The 21,288-nt window shown below is 41.1% G+C and overlaps 1 protein-coding gene across 1 annotated transcript in view; it reads right to left on the reverse strand.

Annotated features, from left to right (window-relative positions):
* Positions 1-21,288, reverse strand: part of MOCS1 (molybdenum cofactor synthesis 1) — an 80,559-nt gene that overhangs the window by 36,996 nt on the left and 22,275 nt on the right. Inside the window, exons 2-4 of the mRNA XM_060245063.1 lie at positions 6,438-6,564; positions 5,150-5,317; positions 2,722-2,886 (exon numbers count right to left, since the gene is read on the reverse strand). Of these exons, the coding sequence (XP_060101046.1) occupies positions 2,722-2,886; positions 5,150-5,317; positions 6,438-6,564 (460 nt within the window). The remainder of the gene's footprint in view (positions 1-2,721; positions 2,887-5,149; positions 5,318-6,437; positions 6,565-21,288) is intronic.

Genomic DNA, 21,288 nt, shown 5'->3' on the forward strand with positions numbered 1-21,288 from the left:
TCCTGCAGGGCGTTATCTGTAGTGGAACTAAAGAGCCCGTCCCCTTCAAACGGCAGGTCCTCGATAAGTGCCCTGGTGTCCTGCTGCAGGGCGGTGGACCTCAGCCAGGAGTGCCTGCGGATGGCGATAGCGGACATGATGTGTGAGGCAGAGACGTCCACTAGGTGCTTTGCAGTTGTCAATTGCTGCTTGGCCACCTTCAGGCCCTCCTGCTGCAGTTTCTTGGCAGCCGCTTTTTTGTCCTCAGGCAGGGCGGATAGGAGCGGGGACAACTGTTCCCACATGGCGTATTGATATCTCGCCATGCAGGCTGTGTAGTTGGAGGCCTTGGCACCCAAGGATGCTGCAGAATAGATCTTCCTGCCCATGGAGTCTAGTTTCTTCCCCTCCTTGTCAGGGGGGGCAGAGTGCACCTTGCGCGACCTCGAGGAAGACGAGACGATGGCTGAGTTGGGTGTTGGATGAGTGAATAAAAACTCAGCCCCCGCCTCCTGGATCTTGTATATGTGATCCAACTTCCTCGAGGACACCGGTGCCGATGATGGCTTTTTCCATGGGTCCTTGAGTGCCTGCAACATGACCCTGGTCATCGGTAGGGCTATGGCTGTGGAGGCGTCGCGTTGGACGATATCGAAGACGCTATCGTCCACCACTGGCTTGGGTTGCGAGATGGGTAAAGCGATGGTCGATGCCATCCTCTTGATCATCTCCGCATAGGAGCTCAGGTCCTCGGAGGGTGAAACCGGGAGGTCCTCCGCAGTATTTGGGTCGGGCGAGGGTTCCCAGGTCCTCCCCTCGTCGCTCTCCGAACCCGATGGCTCGGACTCTTCACAGTCCGAGTGTGTCGACAGAGGTGGTGTTGGCTCCCTCTGCTGGATCGGCGTCAGCGGTCGGGTCGGGGGGTCTGTCGCGGCGGCGCGTTCCTCCGGCGGGATCGAGAGTGATGCCGATGGTTGCCTGGGTCGGTGCGATGTCCTAGAGAAGGAGGACGTATCGGACCGACGCTCCCATTCCTGGTGTTCCGGTGGCTGGTACCAGTGGTAGGGCGGGCAGCAGGGATACGAAGGCTGCCATCTGTGCTGTTCCCAGGGGGGCATAGATGGGAAGCGGCGCGGGTCGGCCGATGGGTCCCTTCGTCTCACGCGCTCGACCGATGGGTCGGTTCGCCTCACGCGCTCGACCGACGGGTCCCTTTGTCTCGGTCGCTTGGGCGCTGCAGGCGTCGCCTCGTCAGCCGATGGTAGGGGCTCGACGTCCGATGCCGAGTCGATGCTCCTCCGACGAGAGGCCACCGAAGGGGATCGACGGGTTAGGTCGATCTCCGCTTCTGGTGCTGGAATGTGCTGCCCCTTAGCGCTCGGGTCGAGGATCGGCGAGGTGTGCTGCCGATGAGCGCTAGCCCTCGGAGTTGAGGGACTGCGCGGCCGATGGACGCTAGCCCGCTGAGTTGTAGGGCTGTGCGACGTATGCGCGCCGACCGCTGGAGTCGAGGGGCTGCGGAGCGGAGAGGGAGGAACCCTTCTGCGCGGCTCAGTGGCGGTCGATGCCGCCGTGTCCGGTGGCGGAGGAGAGGAGCGAGGTCGCTTTTTCTTTTCTTTACTCTTCTCCTTCTTGGAGGACTCGCGGCCCGCTTCCTCGCGTCGCTTCTTCGACGGCTTCTCGGTCGATAGCTCGAGGGACCGTTTCGCCGAGTGCTGATCTCTCGGCGTTCCCGTGTCGACTACGGGGGCATCGACCGATGGACCCGTCGACAGTTGGGCATTTGCCATTTTCGGTACCGAAGCCGAAACTGGAGGTCTCAGTGCCGAGGCGGTTAGCGCTGCCGAAAGTCTTGCCGCCCTGTTCTTCCTTGTCTGTTTGGAGAAGTGCTGGCAGTGTGGGCAGGTCTCCACGCGGTGCGCCTCTCCCAAACAAAGAAGACACAGGGAATGGCCGTCGGGAGGGGCGATCTTCTTCCCGCAGGCCTGGCACCTCTTGAAGAAACCCCAGCGACTGTCCATAGACAGTGGTCGCTAGGAGGGTCCTCTCAGAGTCCTCTGAGAGGAGAAAAAATTTAGGGAGCAGGGGAGGGGGGGGAGTCCCGGAGGACAAACCCCGCGACACGCACCCTGAGAAAAAACAACTTTTTTTTTTTTTTTTTTTTTTTACTAACTAGCTAACTACTAAGAACTAACTACTATTCTAAGAAAAACAATAAACAGGCTAATATATATACAGAGGCTAAGGGGGAAAAAAGGGTGAAAAACCCCGAAGCTCACCGACCGGGAACACGATGAAAACGCAGCTTCTTCGCGCAGCGGTCAGAAAGGAACTGGCGGGATTACCGCGGTGGCGCCGTTGGGCGTGCGCAATGGGACGCCTGCGCATGCCCAGTGGCGCCGACCGCGGAAAATTCCCGGGCTTCTTACAGATACCGATCGGGGACCCGCGCAGGCGCAGTATCCCACAAGTGTGATGCACAGAGACCACGAAGAAGATCAAAGGATCACTCAGCCACAAAGACTGAATAATCCTGTGTTTTAGCCATATACATTCATCTTCATGTACTGGCTACAATAAAGAAGTCTTGCTTGTGAAAGAGAATGGAAAAGATCATTAGCAATGGAAGAGATAATTTCTCATTCCACATCACTGGGAAATCAGATTGATATCTATGGAGGATATAAAGATAAAACACTACACAAATATTATTTTTAAAATCCAGCAAGGCTGTAACTGTACCTTTTCGACGAACAATGAATTCATATTTGGCTGGGACTAATGTGTCCAAGCTAATGTTAATGGCATTCAAGCCGGCCTCCTTCAACCGGGGCAACAGTCGGGCTAAATTGATCCCATTGCTTGTGATGGCGATGGTTTGTAACCCTTCCAGCTTTCGCAGCTGAGCTGGAAAACAGGAGTAACAAGAAAGGGAGTGTTATGACAAATCGCTCCTCCATTCTCTGTTGCTAGTAAGACCCACTGAGCACAGTGGGGCTTATTTTCAACTGAACATATCCAGGATTGGCTGTTAATTCTAGAAAATTAGATGTATCAGAAAGAAACAGATCCTGGATGACACAAAACAACAAACTCAGGGAGGCTGAAACAATATCAACCACATTGGGCTGGATAAAACAATATCAACCACATTGGGCTGGATAAGAAGTTCCCCTCTGGTCAGTCAGATCTCGTCCATCCATTTATATCACACATTTCCAACCTGGTACTTTCATGAGCCTACATATAAAACTTTGAGGTGCTTACTGTGGGCCAAGTTCTTAAATATGTCTATAGAAGTCTGGGTTTTGCTGCCTAGTCTCCTTGGAAAGACAACATCTACTGTTCCATCTCCTCCCCTATACGCTTCAATGAAAACATCCACATCCTAATGATATTTCTGTCTATGAAGGGGAACAACACCTTCATGGACAAACACTAGAACCACAAAAGAGGATAGCCACTGTACTGCAGAACACAGATTGTGCTTAGTATGTGGTATTCCCCATCCCACCCCCACAATGCAGAGATTATGATCAAGCCAGATGAGACAATCAAAACCTATGACTGGATGTTGGTTACGTTTATGAAAACTAAATTGCAGCAGTGGGTGATACTTTTTCATCACCTGTTTTTCCCTTCCAGGGATAACAGAGCATAGATGGCAATTTTGCCTATTTCCCAGTGCTTGGACACTAATCGGAATCAAAGCTCTTGGCAGCTACAATCTGCCAAAAGTGCTGGAAAGATCTGAAAACCCATTTATCAGCATTCAATACAAGGTAAAATATAGAGCATGCACAAGCTCTTGTACTGATGGGAAACAAGACTAGTATGAGATTTATTCTTCTCATGCATTCAGATATGTGAAATAGTCACAGTACACCTTGACACCCTGATACCACAGCAATTACACGGGTTATCAATCCACTATGAAGTCCAGCTCAAGGTGATGATTTTGTCCTTTAAAGCCCTACATGGCTTGGGACTGAGGTATCTGAAGGACCATTTTCTCCATCTATGTATACCAGGCTTTCTCCCTTAAAAGAACTCTCAAATAAACTAGGCAGATGTTCAACTGGAAATGTTTTTATTTTTTAAAAAATAGAAATGGGCAAAACACATACACACATGCTAAAACATACAAAAGAGCTAACTAAGGAAAAAACAGGGAGGAAATGGGAAAGCTTTTTAGAGAAGGGTGATATTTACCAATCCAAAAGTAGCAAAGCTAGAGAGAAAAATGGTCAATGTTTTCTTTGTGGAGGAAAGAAACCCACAAAGTGGAGGCATATGTGGTCGCACAACACATATTACTGGGGCAGGAGGGTGGTCCATTTACAGGGCAAAATGTACACTTAGGCAGGGATGACATGTTGGTCAGAAAACTGACTAAATGGATTAACTGGAATTAGAGAAAAAAGTAGAATAAAATAGTGCTGTGCTCATCAAATATTGGGCTGATATTAAGAGGGGTGTTTTCTCTCACTACCCAAAACCTGCTTAATAACTGTTTGATATTTAAGAGGCAGCTGAAGACAGTGTTATTTAGAAGACAGCATTTGACTGATTTAGTTTTTATTTATTGGCAATCTTATTCGGAATGTTTAAATTGTGACATTTTATGTGCTTTATAATTGTTGGTTGTTATTCGTATTGTTTTTCTTATTGTTGTTGTTTTATTTATACTGTAAGCTGCCCTGAGTTCCACAAGGGATAAAGGTGGCTGTTTTATATGAAATAAATAAAATGACGTAAGCTTACATACCTGCCTTCCGAATATATTTTATTTATTTACATTATTTATAGCCCATCTTTCTCACATGGACTCAAGACAGATAACACATAGTGAGTCATTACAATCAATAAATTGGGACATTCAATAACTAATGCATAAGGATTTTAGAAGACTGACCAATATTCTTAAGGACACAGTCTTGATATTCTTGTTTTAGGACAGAGTTAAAAGAAATACACATGTGCACAGGAGAACTGTCCTTTCTACATCCAGCCAGCACTTTGCCACCAGAGCATATATCCAGAGCTGTATGAATCGGCAAAAATACTCTGGGTGACAAGTTTCCCATGGCATGGCACAATATGTGTAAATTAAGCTTCGTGCACCAGAGAACCTCACAAACATTACATATAAAATGTATAAGGAAGACACCTATAATATCAACCACATCGGGCCGGATCAGAGGCTCCCCTCCAGTCAGTCGGATCTTGTCCACGCCTTCATTCACAAAGAGTCTGGCAAGTGTGATTATCTCCTGCGTAGTCAATAGTTCAGCCCTGGGAGTTAGCTGGACTCCTTCCTCTGGCATACAGTACTGACCTGAAATATACAGCAAAATAAAACATTCATGTTTTTACTAATTTTTTGCTAGAATTAAAACCCTTCATTTATTCTCATTGCTGCTGTAATGCAGACTCATTTGCCACTGAATCCACACAGCAGTTTCCCCCCACAATGTGGCATAAAAATGTATGCCTTACCATTCACACAGCATACACAGTTGCCTTGACTGTGAGGGAAAATACAGAAGCAAGATTCATTTAAGAGTTTCATGTGGATGCTCCTGAAAACAGCACCGTTTTACATGGATCAACACACCCATGTGAATAACAGCCAAGGTTTACTTTGGAGAGCCAGTTTGGTGTAGTGGTTAAGTGTGCGGACTCTTATCTGGGAGAACCGGGTTTGATTCCCCACTCCTCCACTTGCACCTGCTAGCATGGCCTTGGGTCAGCCATAGCTCTGGCAGAGGTTGTCCTTGAAAGGGCAGCTGCTGTGAGAGCCCTCTCCAGCCCCACCCACCTCACAGGGTGTCTGTTGTGGGGGAGGAAGGTAAAGGAGATTGTGAGCCGCTCTGAGACTCTTCGGAGTGGAGAGCGGGATATAAATCCAATATCTTCTTTAGTAACAAACAGCTATTACAATACTTCCATGTGTTTTCCTAGGCAATTTTTCTAGCCAGTGACAACAAATTATTTTGTTTGTACCTGGAATACAGTTGCTTCTGTGATAGGAAACAGATAGGCATAATCCTGCTTTACCTTTGTCATCAAATTATGTGTTCCCATAGTGATTGTAGCTACCACTGAAAACACTTTTGTATCATCAGGATTCACCATCATAATGTCATCCATGTGAGTCAACTGGATTTTTAATTAGGCTCTCTGCTTTACAGAACATCATATACAGATCTCCATTTCAAGAGCCAAAATGCAAGAGATGCACGGTACTAGAATAGCAATTTACCATACAAGCCAGCTAGACAATGTGACTGCCACTTGTCTGTCTTAGTTAACAGCAGTATACAGCCAGTCACACAAAAGTGTTAGTTCAATGGAAGCCATGTTGCCATTGTATTTAAAGATAGGCTCAGTAATTGCTTGGCATGGCAACATAGCTTGGGACTCTACAAGTATGCTTCTATAAAAGAGAGACTTACATCTGAGGTTGCATTTCTCAGTGAGTGAGATCCTCAAGTAGTTGTGCGTGCGACCAAACTGATCAGTCAAGAAAGCAGAGAAAGGGGCTATGTGTTCACTTAAGAATCCCTTTCTTCTTGCAATCTCCTGTATTGAAGACAAAGTTATGCTCACTTTTAAGATCAGATCATTTTGCAAAATTCCTTCAATTCATAATCTTGTTCTCATAAAGAAGCAATCAAGCAGCCAGGCTATTTCATTTGCCTATCCTCCCCTGGCATTTCGAGTGCCAAGCTGCTTCCTTGCCATAGTACAAACTATAACCCCAAAGACAAAAGTTTTATGCAAATGCAACTTGATGAGAAAATAGCACACTGCAGCTTCTAGAGGAACACTCTTGCAAAGATTTGCTGTTTTATAAGGAATTATACAAAATGTCACCCCCTTCAGTATGAATGTTAAACTCTAGAGCAGTATAAATATCCTGAACAAGCTTGTAGCCAACTACTGCTACTCTTTGTAAGTGGTACCATCCGAAACATACACACGAAACAGCTAAGCATGCAACTAATCAGAGGACAATTTTATAACATTCTATCAGGTAATAACGGCATTTATCACGTGTCACATGCATTTTTCCACATAATTGCATGACTAGAAACTAGCTGATGCCTCTGCACTGGGGATGGGCATGAACTGAACCATGAAGCAAAATTCATCACAAATTTTGCCTTTTTAGTGGTTCACAAATTGAAGTTCATGATGGGCCTACCATCACAAACTTCTATGAACTAAAGCACTTTGTGATGGCTTGTTGATAGGGCATTCTGTTCCCTGTGAAAGCTGCAAAAACAGCTGAGCAGCAGGTAGGCCCTTCCCACTGCTCAGCTGTTTTTCAGGCTGTCTTCTGAAGTCCCTTTAAAGTAAACAGTCCCAAAACAGCTGAGTGGTGGGGAACAAACTGCTCCCTGTTACTCAGATGGGGTTTTTTGGCTTTCTGGAAACTCCATTTAAAGGAACTGCAGTCACTTCCAACAGGGTTTGCAGGACTACAAATGAACAAAAAATGCATTTTTCTGGTTTGAGCCCATCACTACTCTGCACAGATGCAGGATCTTTACTACCCTAAATAAACTTTAACTGATGACTCCTGATTAGGAGAGAGCAGGACAGACCAACATGGCCTCTACCCAAAGTATCTGTAATTCAAGCAGCAGAGTTAAGTGGAAGACAAAACAAAAGCATATCACTGGCCTATAGCACTGACTTCCTTTTCTGCACATCAAGATCCTTTAAAAAAATTTGCCATATATTTTTAATACCACACTTTCATTCTAAAGATGATATCCTATAAGTAGTTCAGTCCAGCAGAACAGTTCATTGGAGAAGTTAGCATATCTTTTCCCACCTTCCCTAAGTAGAATCATAGAGTTGGATGGGACCTTCAGGGTCTAGTCCAGGGTCATAATCCTCCTGCACAGTGCAGGAAACTCACATATACTTCCCCCCCCACACACACAAACATGCACCAGTGACACCTGCTCCACACCCAGAAGTAGCCCAAATTTGTGCAAGAGAACCATAGAAACTGAGGGATGGGATACTGAAATAATGTGGAGGTAAAAGTTACCTTTGTCTCCATCCTGCACTAATGAAAGCCAAGATCTCTGAAAGCAATATAAGAACCTCCATTTCAGTGTCCCTGTAAAGCAATATCAAGAGCATTCTTATTGTAGCTCATCCTTATTTCAATAAGAAACTTTCAGCACAATGCTCCTGCACAGGCCCAATGTAAAAGCAAGAGGTGCTGAAGGCCACAGTAATGGCTTTGCTCATGTTTGTTTTGGCGGAACTCTGAAAAAACTGCTGCAATTTGTGCCTTTTGGGGTTCCTGATCTGCACAGGTCTTTCACTGTCACTTTCCGTAGAGCATTAACCATGTCACCGTGTTATGCACCTCAACACAAGTTGCACTTTTTCAGCTGTTTGACGAAAAAGAAAGTCCTCTGGTAGAAGTAAGTGTGTCTTCTTTATCTTCTGCTCATAATAATCTACCATTTATAGTCATTACTACTTCAGTTGACTTGCCTAAGATGGTATGCTTCTCACAAACAGAACACTGGTTACTTCTGAGTATTCAGACTCAAAGGCACACAATTGCCAGCCTCATTTTACTTCTGAGAGTAATGGTTAGAACTGAAAATAAACCAACATTGTGGACCAGGACTTTTTTTTAAAGGCTCAAAAGGAACCTCATGGTAAAATTAGACATACTCATAACTTCAGGGGCGGGGTGGGGTCACTGCTTTAAGTTACAAGATAAAGGACTGAAAATACTTACATTATCCCCTCCCCCCACAAATGCATGTCCATGCCAGCACAAATTCACATGTCTTCTACAGGTTTATCCCACATAAAACACACAGTGAAACTATTCTCCTGATCAAAATTAAAATAAAGGACACCAAGGCTTTTTTTGTAGAGAAAGCCCAGCAAGAACTAATTTGCATATTAGGCCACACCCTGACAGCAAGCCAGCTGGAACTGCATTCCTGCTCAAAAAAAGTCCTGAAGGAGCCAGAAGTGATACTTGACCATGAAAATGTACTCTGCTTCCAAGCAGTGCTGATTTTCTCTGTGCACATCATTTGCCAAAGACATATTATTAGCAATGAAATAAAGAGAAAACATCTAGTTTACATTTGATATGGCTGCACAAAAAGCAAAGTATCATCTAGTGAGCTGCCCTAGATAAGTAGAATGATTAAATTACTCAGTTCAGATGAAACTATCGCTCAGTTAAGCTATGTTAATGCAACTGTCTGACTGCAGGCTCCTCTATGAAGAATAGCTTATTGTTAGCATAAATGTATGATGCTGCCTTGTATTGTATCATCCCACTGGTCCATCTAGTCCAAGGCAGTGGCTTTTTAGAGTATCAAGTAGAGATCCTCTAAGGAGCGATACTTACTTAAGTTGATGATGATATTGGATTTATATCCCGCCCTCCACTCCAAATCTCAGAGTAGCTCACAATCTCCGTTACCTTCCTCCGCCACAACAGACACTCTGTGAGGTGACTAGGACTGAGAGGGCTATCACAGCAGCTGTCCTTTCAAGGAAAACCTCTGCCAGAGCTATGGCTGACCCGAGGTCATTCCAGCAGGTGCAAGTGGAGGAATGGGGAATCAAACCCAGTTCTCCCAGATAAGAGTCCGTACACTTAACCACTACAGCAAACTGGTGGAATGCAGTAGCAATGTAGTAGATGCAAAATATATATGCTACTGTTAAGTTATGCCCTGCTCAGGATATGCTCCACCCTGAAATTCTACTTTGGAGTCATTTGAGGAAGCCATAGGAAGCTTTCCTATCAAGATTCAGATTCCAACACGCTCTTATCTATTCAACTTAATTAGGGTCTAAAGATCCTTCACAGGTGATTGTAACTTTGAAAAACTTTCAGTTAATGACCTCAAGAGTTTCACTTGAAGTGCCTTGATTTTGAATCTGATCAAGAATCTGAAAAGCCTATAGACAAAAAATGAAGAAAATCTTCTGACCCCTGTATTTTTCCTAAGCATGTGTTAATCAGAATTATATTTCTTTCTATGCAATTGAACTAGTAGTTATTAGTAGAACAGCACCCACTAGTTTGTCTAATTCTTTTCAAAACCCATTAAAGCTAATGAAAGCATACTGGGACAGGTGCTAGGATACACATAAACAAATAACACCTATATTATTTGGCTAGGAATTCCACAAACTAATTATGACCAACTTGTGTGTTTCTATAACTATTCTGGATTAGTTACACTGAAAAAGCAATATACTGTGTAAAAAAATCCAGGGAAGGAGGGAAGAATAAGTGAGGTTATTTACAAGAAAAGGCAAACATAATTCTTCTCTTCTGTCTCTGAAAGTTTTCCATACACCATCCTCTTTTGAATTATTTGCATTAGGAACCTATTACAGCAAAAGTTTGGATATCTGATACCTATGGAGAATGAGAGTCACCAATTAATCAAATGTGTCTACTACATACTCAAGCTTATTATTCTGTACCACCCCCACCCCAATCCAGAAGACTGCGAAACAGCCAAAGCCACCCCATTGGGAATGTCGAGGCAGAGTACTTCCCTCTAAGCCACAGAGCTCCAGAAGAGCTGGATCCTGATGACAGCTCAAGACAGGCTGAACAGAAAGGAGGATGATATTAGGAGGCAATGGCAGCCATCAGAAGCCCAGCAATGACTGGAGGCATAAAACTGGCAAGCAAGAGAGCAGCTGGAGTGAGGTGCGTACTCAGTGGTATGGTGGCTCAATGGGAAGAGCTTGCCTACTGGGTGATGCTGGTGAACTGAAGGCTTTTCAGCATGCTTGACTTGCTCCTGATTTTCTTGGCAGTTGATCTGCAAACTCTTGAATCAGTTTGAATGTAAGAACATAAGAGAAGCCATGTTGGATCAGGCCAATGGCCCATCCAGTCCAACATTCTGTCACACAGTGGCCAAAAAAACAGGTGCCATCAGGAGGTCCACCTGTGGGGCCAGGACACTAGAAGCCTTCCCACTGTTGTCCACTCAAGCACCAAGAATACGGAGCATCACTTGCCCAGAGAGTTCCATCTATAATAGCCCCTGATGGTCCTCTGCTCCATATATTTATCCAACCCCTCTTGAAGCTGTCTATGCTTGTAGCTGCCACCACCTCTTGTGGCTGTGAATTCCATTTATTAATCATTCTTTGGGTGAAGAAGCACTTCCTTTTTATCCATTCTAACCCAACTGCTCAGCAATTTCATTGAGACAAGTTCTTGCATTGTGAGAAAGAGAGAAAAGTTATCCTTTCTCTATCTTTTTATCCCATGCATAATCTTGTAAACCTCTAGTATGTCACCCCTCAGTTGTTGTTTTTCCAAGCTAAAGAGCCCCAAGCACTTTAACCTTTCTTTATAGGAAAAGGGTTCCAACCCTTTAATCATTCTAGTTGCCCTTTTCTGGACTTTTTCCAATGCTAGAATATCCTTTTTGAGGTGCGGTGACCAGAATTGCACACAGTATTCCAAATGAGACCGCACCATGGATTTATACAGGGGCATTATGATACTGGCTGATTTGTTTTCAATTCCCTTCCTAATAATCTCCAGCAAAATGTTGGCCTTTTTAAAATTGCAGTTGCACACTATCTTGACATTTTCAGTGAGTTACCTATCATGACTCCAAGATCTCTCAGTCTCCGCCAGTTCAGACCCCATCAATTTGTATTTATAGTTAGGATTTTTGGCCCCAATGTGCATTACTTTGCACTTGGCCACCCTGAACCTCATTTGCCAAGTTGATGCCCACTCACCCAGCCTCAACAGATCGCACTGGAGTGCCTCACAATCCTTCCTGGTTCTCACCACCCGGAACAATTTAGTGTCATTTGCAAACTTAGCCACTTCACTGCTTACTCCCAACTCCAAATCATTAATGAATAAGTAAAAAAGCAACGGACCTGGTACTGAGCCCTGTGGTACCCTACTGCTTACCACCGTCCACTGTGAAAATTGCCCATTTATACTCACTCTCTGTTTCCTAGTAATTAGCCAGTTTTTGATCCACAAGAGGACTTGTCCTTTTACCTCATGACTATTGAGCTTACTTAGGAGCCTTTCATGAGGAACTATCAAAAGCTTTCTGGAAATCAAGGTAAACAACATCTATTGGATCCCCACTGTCCACATGATTGTTCACCCCCTCAAAGAACACAGAGAGATAAGTGAGACAGGATCCTTCCTTACAGAACCCATGCCGAAGCTTCCTCAATGTGCCTAGTAATTCTCTCTTAGATAATGGTTTCCACCAACTTTCCCGGTATTGAAATCAGACTGACTGGCCTGTAATTTCCCGGATCTCCTCTGGAACCCTTTTTAAAGATGGGGATGACATTTGCAACCTTCCAGTCCTTAGGAATGGAAGCAGATTTCAATGACAGATTACAAATTTTTGTCAGGTGATCCACAATTTCGCCTTTGAGCTCTTTCAGAATTCTTGGATGTATGCCATCCAGGCCTGGTGACTTATCAGTTTTTACTTTGTCTATCAGTTGTAGGACCTCTCTTGTCATCTCAATCTGACTCAGGTCTTTTAACACCCCTCCCAAAATCAGCAGTTCTAGAGTGGACAAACACTTCTAATCTTCCACAGTAAAGACGGAGGCAAAAAATGCATTCAGCTTCTCAGCCATTTCCCTAGCCTCCTTCAGTAATCCTTTTACTCCTTGGTCATCCAGGGGCCCCACTGCCTCCCTGGCTGGTTTCCTACTTCTAAAGTATATGAAAAAGAAATTATTCTTGGTCTTCATGTTTTTTGCAATATGTTCCCTATAGTCTCTTTTTGCCTGCCTGATCACAAACTTGTATTTGATTTGCCACAGTCTGTGTTCCCTTTTATTAACTTCACTTGGACTAGCTTTCCACCATTTAAAGGAATCCTTCTTACCTTTTACAGCTTCCATTACTATGTTTGTTAACCATGCAGACTTTTTCTTATACCAAAATCAGCAGTTCTGGACTTCCGGGGGAGGAAAATGCCGAGCTGAGCTGCTTCTCATAATGGGAGCAGGCTGGAACTTCTGTTTGGGGTATTGGAAGGCAAATTAATGCCTACTGCCTACTTTTCTCAGTTAGAGATTAGTCCAAGATATGCACAGGAAACTTTGAAAAGATTTACCTTGGCTAAAAGGGAGTCCTGGGGGGGAAAAGCTCCTTTGAGGGGGTCTCCGGAGAAGAGTTGCATTTTCATCATCTGCAGAAGTTCTCAGAGTCTTTTATTTGACATAAGCTTGACAGAATCCTAACCTTCTTGGGCTTTGCTAAACATCTAAAGCTACACAAGACCGGTGTGTATCTGAATAATTGGCAGAAACGGTACAGATTACTACCTTTCATTCCGGGACTATTTACAGTTAAACAGAATAAATTCAGAAGGTGGGAAATGGAATTTTAGAAAGCTTCGAAGAAGAAGGGAGGAAGAGGTGAAATTTGGACTTTGTAAATTTAAAGGACAGTGCTAAAAAGTGGAAAGGAATTTATAGTTTGGTCTACTTGAGGTTTTGAAAAAAGAGCACCATCGTCACAGACTTGCAGCATATACAATCAACACAGGAAGTACGTCCAGCATCGTGAGATCTCTTTACCAGTGAAAACGACATTTGGTGGCAAGTAAAGCAGGAAGTAGCGGATGAAAAGCCTACTCTAGGACTATAATACCATTGAGAAACAGTGGCGGCCATTGCTTGGAGGTCAAAATTAAAATAACGTTTTTAAAGTGTTTGGGACATTAAAAATTGTTGGAATTAATTGAGATGACAAGAAGATAAATACTATTGGACATATTGTTTGTAATGGACTTTAGAAGCCTTTAAAAGAAAAAGGGAAAAAAGTTGCAGAGAGAAGCAAAAAGTCACGACCACCATTTTGAAGGATTTAAAATTTTTAAAAATTAATATCTCGGTCTGGGAAGCTCTAAGGACAGTGAAATTAGGCTTGTTATAAAAAGCAAGTTCTAATCTTTTGAATCTGATAGTTAAATTTGAAATTGGTGAGATCAAAATTTTCGGTGTTTTAAATGTCAGAGCACAAGCAAACCTGTACAAGGGCTACTTCATTGGAGAAAATGCAGGATCAGTTAGAGGCAATGGAGGCCAGAAAGATGAAAGGCATGAGAGAGATGATAACTGCATCAAAAAAAAAGAAATTATAGAAGAGATTAAAAAAGATATGGAAGATCTCAGAAAGGAAACAGAGGAAACATCTAAGAAAGTGCAGGAGGTAGAAGGGAGAATGAAAGTACATGATTCCACCTTGTTGAAAATGCAAGAAAAAGTGACAATCCATGACTGCAAATTGATGGAGACTCAGATACATCTGAGAGGAGTACCTGAAAAGGAAGATGGTGACTTGAAAGAATATATAATAAAAATAATTGCAGAATTTTTAGAGGAAGATCCTGAAGAGACTAAAAATATGTATGACTATATGTATAGAGTGAACTCACTCTATGCCAAGAAAAATAATTTACCAAGAGATGTTGTCATAAGATACATGACAAAAGAAATGGTGGGAAAGATCATGAATAAAAACTTTGAAAAGACATTGATAGTAGGAGGCAGCAGAGTAAGAATTATGAAGGAGTTGCGAAGGCAAGTGATAAATGATAGAACATATAAAAAACTGACAGAAAAAGTACGGGACAATGAAATGAGGTTTAGGTGGATAATACCTGAAGGTTTGAGCTTTGAACTTCAGGGGAAAAGAATCACAATTACAAATGCACAGGAACTGTGTCGATTTTATGAAGAACACAAAGAATTTGCACCATGATGGATTACAAATTATTGTCTTGAGATGTAAATGGACTAAATTCACCACAAAAAAGAAGGGCAACGTTTCACTGGATTAAAAAGCAAAATTGTAATATAGTTTGTTTACAAAAAGTGCATATTAAACAAAAGGATTACAAATTTTTATGGAATAAACAATTGGGGTTAGAATTTTTTTCATTGGCTGAACAGAAGAAAAGGGGAGTGATTTTTTATATTAAACAAGAATTGGAGCCAAAATTAGTGTTTAAAGATAAAGATGGAAGATTTGTAGCAGTAGAAATAATATTAAATGCAAAAAAAACATTGTTATTGGGATTGTATGCGCCTAATGATGCAAAGGATGCTTTTTTAAAAGACATTATACAACAATTTGATGAACTGACTTATGACCAAGTTTTGATAATGGGAGACTTTAATGGAACAATTAAGAACTCTTTGGATAGGTCTGGGGGGGGGGGGGAATAATAACAAAGAAGGAAAATTGCCAAAGTCTTTTTTTTAATTGGTCAAACAAGAAAATTTGGAGGACATATGGAGGAAATTTAACCCAGAAGTGCGGGACTATACCTTTTTTTCAGCAAGACATAAAGCTTTTTCCAGAATTGACATGTTGTGGGGCACTAAAGATTTAGGTCTTATAACAAAGAAAACAGAGATTTTACCTAAAATTGGGGCTGACCATAACCCAATAATGTGGATTACAAAATTGTCTAAGAAGTTGAGAAGATGGAGATTGAATGAAGATTTACTACAGAATAAAGAAATAGTGACATTTTTAGAAAATGAAACCAAAACTTTCATTCAAATGAATGATAAAGAGGATATAGAATTTCAGACGGTCTGGGATGCCTATAAAGCAGTAATGAGAGGAATATTGATTACCTTGAATAACAAAGATAAGAGAGCAAAAGAAAAACAGCTGTTGGACATTCAAAATAAAATAAAGAAAAAAGAAGGGAAGTTGAGAAAAAGGCCAGGGAAAAAGAAAATTATAATTACAACATTATATTTACATTATAATGTAAATATACATTACATTATATAATTACAAAATTATATTACAATATTACAAACGCAAATGAGACATTTGTTAAATATAGAATTGGAATGGAATTTGAAAAGACTGCAGCAGAAATCTTTTGAGGGAGCAAATAAACCTGGAAAGTATTTGGCTTGGCAACTGAAGAAAAAGAGAGAAAATAAAATTATTAATAAAATTGTGGTAGATGGGTGGTTAGCCAAGAGGGGATAAAAAGAGAATTTCTTAAGTATTACGCCAAGTTGTTTAAAGATGTTGAAATAAAGAAAGAAAAGATGGATGAGTATCTACAAAAGATAAAAATAGAACCCTTAACAGAAAATATGTGAAAAGTTTTGAATGATCCAATTGAAAAAATAGAAATTGAAGCAGCAATTAATGCAATGAAAAATGGAAAGGCACCTGGACCAGCTAAATATTTTAAAACCTTTAAAGATGAGTTAACACCGAAATTGCAGAAGTTGATGAACATGATAAGAATAAAAGGGAAAATATCAAACACATGGAAGGAAGCTGTTATTTTATTGATATCAAAGGAAGATAGAGGTGTCACGAATGTAAAAAATTACAGACCAATTTCACTATTAAATAATGACTATAAAATATGTACAAGAATCTTGGCAGAATGGCTTAAACAACATTTGATAAATTTTATAAAGGAAGATCAAGCGGGGTTTCTTCCCAAAAGGCAAATAAGAGACAATATCAGAACTGTTGTAAATATTGTAGAATATTATGAAAGACATCCAGAAAAGGAAGTAGCATTATTCTTTGTGGATGCAGAGAAAGCATTTGACAATTTAAACTGGGACTTTATTTTTGCAGTAATGGAGAAATCGGAGTTGGGAGAAAGCTTTATAAGAATGATAAAAGCAAAATACACTGAACAACGTGCAAGGCTATGTATAAATGCAGACCTTACAGAAGATATACTTAGCAAAGGTACAAGACAAGGTTGTCCGCTTTCCCCATTGTTGTTTATAATGACTCTTGAAAGATTACTAATGCAGATCCAAGAAGATAAAGAAATAGGATTAAAAATAAAAGGATTTACTTACAAATATAGAGCATTTGCAGATGATATAATGTTTATAAATGAAAACCCCATACAAGTCATACCTTTGTTGTTAGCTAAAATACAAGAATACGGGAAGTTGGCGGGACTTTGTATTAATAAAGAAAAATCAAAATTTCTATGTAAAAATATGCAAATAAATAAGCAACAAGAATTACAGAGACTAACGGGCTGTGAAGTCACCTCCAAGGTAAAATATTTGGGTGTAGAGATAACAATGAAGAATATTGATCTATTTAAAAATACCGTAATTATGAGAAGCTATGGCATAAAATGGATGAAGATGTTAAAATAGAACAAACTTAATTTGTCATTGCTGGGTAGAATAGCTGCAATTAAAATGAATATTCTACCAAGAATAATGTATTTGTTTCAAACTTTTCCCATTGTGAAAGAAAGTAAACAATTTGATAAATGGCGAAGAAAAATTTCAGAATTTGTGTGGGCTGGGAAGAAACCAAAGGATCAAAATGAAAATTTTGACAGATGTAAAAGAGAGAGGTGGATTTCAACTACCGAATTTAAAATTATATCAGGAAGCTGTTAAACAAAAAACTTTTAGTGCTGGAAGGTCACGGAAATAAATTTGGCTGGCACGCGTATTTGTATTATGGAAAAAAGAAGATGGACTTTTTTTCTCTCACCATTATATAAGAAATAACTTGCTAAATACATGGATGAAAGACAAGAAATATGGGGATGAGAGAAAACCGTTATGGATAGTGCCAGCTGAAGTAATAAAAATAACGGCTGAGATAGGTGAAGAAAAGTGGTTGTCATATAATCAATTATTAAAAATACAAAGTGGCAAAATAGAACTGAAAACTGCTGAAGAGTTGAATAATAAATATGATTCGTTCCAAATGCAACAAATAAAGAGTTTAGTGGATAATGATATCAAAACTGAAGGAATAAGAAAAGAACAAACAGAAATGGAAAAAGTTCTGCTTGGAGATAATGAAAAATTAATTTCAAAAATATATAAATTACTGTTAAAATGGTCTACGGAGGATGAAATAGTGAAATCTCAAGTGATTAAATGGGCAATTAATGTAAATGGAGAGCCAGTTTGGTGTAGTGGTTAAGTGTGCAGACTCTTATCTGGGAGAACCGGGTTTGATTCCCCACTCCTCCACTTGCACCTGCTGGAATGGCCTTGGGTCAGCCATAGCTCTGGCAGAGGTTGTCCTTGAAAGGGCAGCTGCTGTGAGAGCCCTCTCCAGCCCCAACCACCTCACAGGGTGTCTGTTGTAGGGGAGGAAGGTAAAGGAGGTTGTGAGCCACTCTGAGACTCTTCGGAGTGGAGGGCAGGATATAAATCCAATATCTTCTTCATCTTCTAAATAAAGAAATACAGATGGAAACTTGGGAACACTTGTAGAAGAATTCTATGAAGCTTTCGACGTGTCATAGTATTATAGAGAACTGTTTCAAAATGATGTATAGATGGTATATGACTCCTAAAAATTGGCAGAGATGAACAATAAGATGCCAGATAGATGTTGGAAATGTAAAAAACATGAAGGTTCTTTCTACCATATGTGGTGGACTTGTGAAAGGGCAAAAAAGTATTGGCAGATGATTCAGCAAGAAATTTCTAAGCTCTTGGGATATGAATTCAAGAAAGTTGCAGAGACTTTTCTGTTGGGATTACAAATGGAAAAATTTCCAAAAGAAGATAGAACTGTAATTTGGTACTTGCTTTCAGCTGCTAGGACAATATATGAGCAGTTGTGGAAGCAAGAAAAAATACCAGAGAAATGGGATTGGATAATAAAAGTTATGACATGGAGTGAAATGGACAAATTAACAAGAATATTAAGAGACTATGATTTAGAAGTTTTTAAGACGGAGTAGAAAAAGTTTAGAAGATATGTAGAAAAAGAGTGGAAAATAAAAGGACATTGGACAATTTTTGATGATGATTAAGTTTTAGAAAGAAGAAGAATATAAATTTTTGTTTTAATAGTTAAGGGTACCTTTAAATATTAGCATTTTAAGTAAATAACACCGGCGGGGGTCAAGTGACGGGGGGAGGGGTGGGTTAAAAGTAATATATAGGATAGATAAAAGAAGTTATTAAGATGTAAGAAATAGATTTGTTACCATATGTTACCAATAAAATTGTTTTAACACCAAAATCAGCAATTCTGGAGTGGGCAAACACTTCTCTTCTTCCACAGTGAAAACAAAAGCAAAAAATGCATTCAGCTTCTCAGCCATTTCCTTATCATTCTTCAGTAATCCTTTTACCCGCTTGGTCATCCAAGGGCCCCACTGCCACCCTGGCAGGTTGCCTGCTTCTAATGTATTTGAAGAAATTTTTATTCTTGGTCTTTATGTTTTTTGCAATATGCTCCTCATAGTCCGTTTTTGCCTGCCTGATCATAAAATTGCATTTTATTTTCCACAGTATGTGTTCCCTTTTATTAACCTCAATGAGACTAACTTTCTACCACTTAAAGGAATCCTTCTTACCCTTTTATAGCTTCTATTATTTTATATGTTTATCATGCAGGCCTTTTTCTATACCTACTTGTACCTTTCCCAGCCAGCAGTTTATATTTTATCTGAGCCTCGAGGATTGTAGTTTTAAATAGTCTCCAAGTTTTCCCAAGGGTTTTGACCCTTTTTACCTTTCCATTCAGTTTCCTCTTCACATGCCTCCTCATCTCAGAGAAGTTACCCCTTTTAAAGTTAAAAGTGGTTGTGTTGGTCTTTTGGGGCAACTCCCTATTTATACAAATGTTGAAGTCAATAATATTATGGTCCCTGTTCCCAAGCAGTTCAATCATTTTTACATCTCACCAGGTCCTAGGCATTAGTTAGGACCAAGTCCAGGATAGCCTCTCCCCTGTTCTGTGACCATCTGCTCCACAGCACAGTCATTGAGATTGTCTAGAAACTCAATCCAGTCAATGTGTGGATAGTTAAAATCACCTATTATGACACAATTATTTCATCTAGCCGCTATCTTTAATTCTTTCATCATTTTATAATCATCCTTTATCTTTTGATCTGGTCAGCAATAACAAACTCCTAGAGAAGCTTCCTTTTGATCCCACTATTTCAACCCACATCATTTTCAGAAGCGAATCTAATTCTCTTACCTTCTCATTCTTACTGGACTGTATATACTTTCTGACATACAAAGCCACTCCACCTCCAACCCTTCCCCTCCAACCTTCTGATATAATGGGCCCAGTTTGTCCACACATCTGCTCTCCCACTGCGTTTTCACAGTTATGGAGGCAGTTTCCTCCCCAAACCTATCTTGAATAATCAGGATTTTCAAGACAGGGGGCTGTCAGAATTAGTGGCATCGTAGCTCCCCTTCTATTCTTTGTGCATACTTGTATCAATAGGCCATTTTAATGATAGGTTTAGCAGGTTCTCTGAATTCCCAGCTTTCCCAGCCCTTTTGTGCTCTGAACAAATATGAACCCATATGAAGCTGCCTTATACATAATCAGACTCTTGGTCTATCAAGGTCAGTATTGTCTGCTCAGACTGGCAGTGGCTGCCCAGGGTCTCAGGCAGAGGGTTTTTTTCCACATCATCTGCTGTCTGGCCCTTTTAAACTGGAGCTGCCAGGGATTGAACCCTTCTGCATCCCAAGCATATCCTCTACCACTGAGCCACAGCCCCTCTCTCTTCAGTGCACTCCTTCTAAAAATGTTGTTCATTGGATTACAAAAACGTTATAGGGAGCCTTACTGGCATCAGTTCAGCTACTTTAATATTTACTCCCGTCTCCTCAATCTCCAAGGATATCCTGGTAATAGGCTTGTCTTAATTTTAAACTTTAGATAATTTTGTATTTGCATTTGTCTACAGAATTGGTATGACAACAGCAGCTATAGATATCCTTACAAAAGTAGGGGCTGTCTGTCATCAACAGTAATTCAACACTGCATGATTCAATGAGACACTGAGCTGGAACGCACAATCATTCCCTTTCCCCTCCCAACTGCAGCTTCCTAAACTCATCTGGCTTTTAGACTCTGGGAGTAAAGTTTCCCAGGGTTAGAGAGGACCTACGGGGGAAGGAAATAGTTACTCAATAATGACACCTTCTACTGACAATTCACAAGAGCCAATCCATTTTTGTGCAGACAAATCTTTTACTTGTTCAGAGCCTGTCAGATAAATCAGCAATGAAGTTGGAAAGTGATTAGTTCCATTGGACTCTGAAGAGTAGGCAGGCTTAACTTCATCACTGCTTGCTCTAGCTTATACTTGTGCTGCTATGCATTCAGTACTGTATTGTACTCACAGAATCATAGAGTTGGAAGGGACCTCCAGGGTCATCTAGTCCAATCCCCTGCATAATGCAAGAAACTCACAAATACCTCCCCCTAAATTCACAGGATGTTCATTGCTGTCA

The sequence above is a fragment of the Heteronotia binoei genome, chromosome 1 (assembly GCF_032191835.1).
Source record: "Heteronotia binoei isolate CCM8104 ecotype False Entrance Well chromosome 1, APGP_CSIRO_Hbin_v1, whole genome shotgun sequence".
Classification (NCBI taxonomy): Eukaryota; Metazoa; Chordata; class Lepidosauria; order Squamata; family Gekkonidae; genus Heteronotia; species Heteronotia binoei.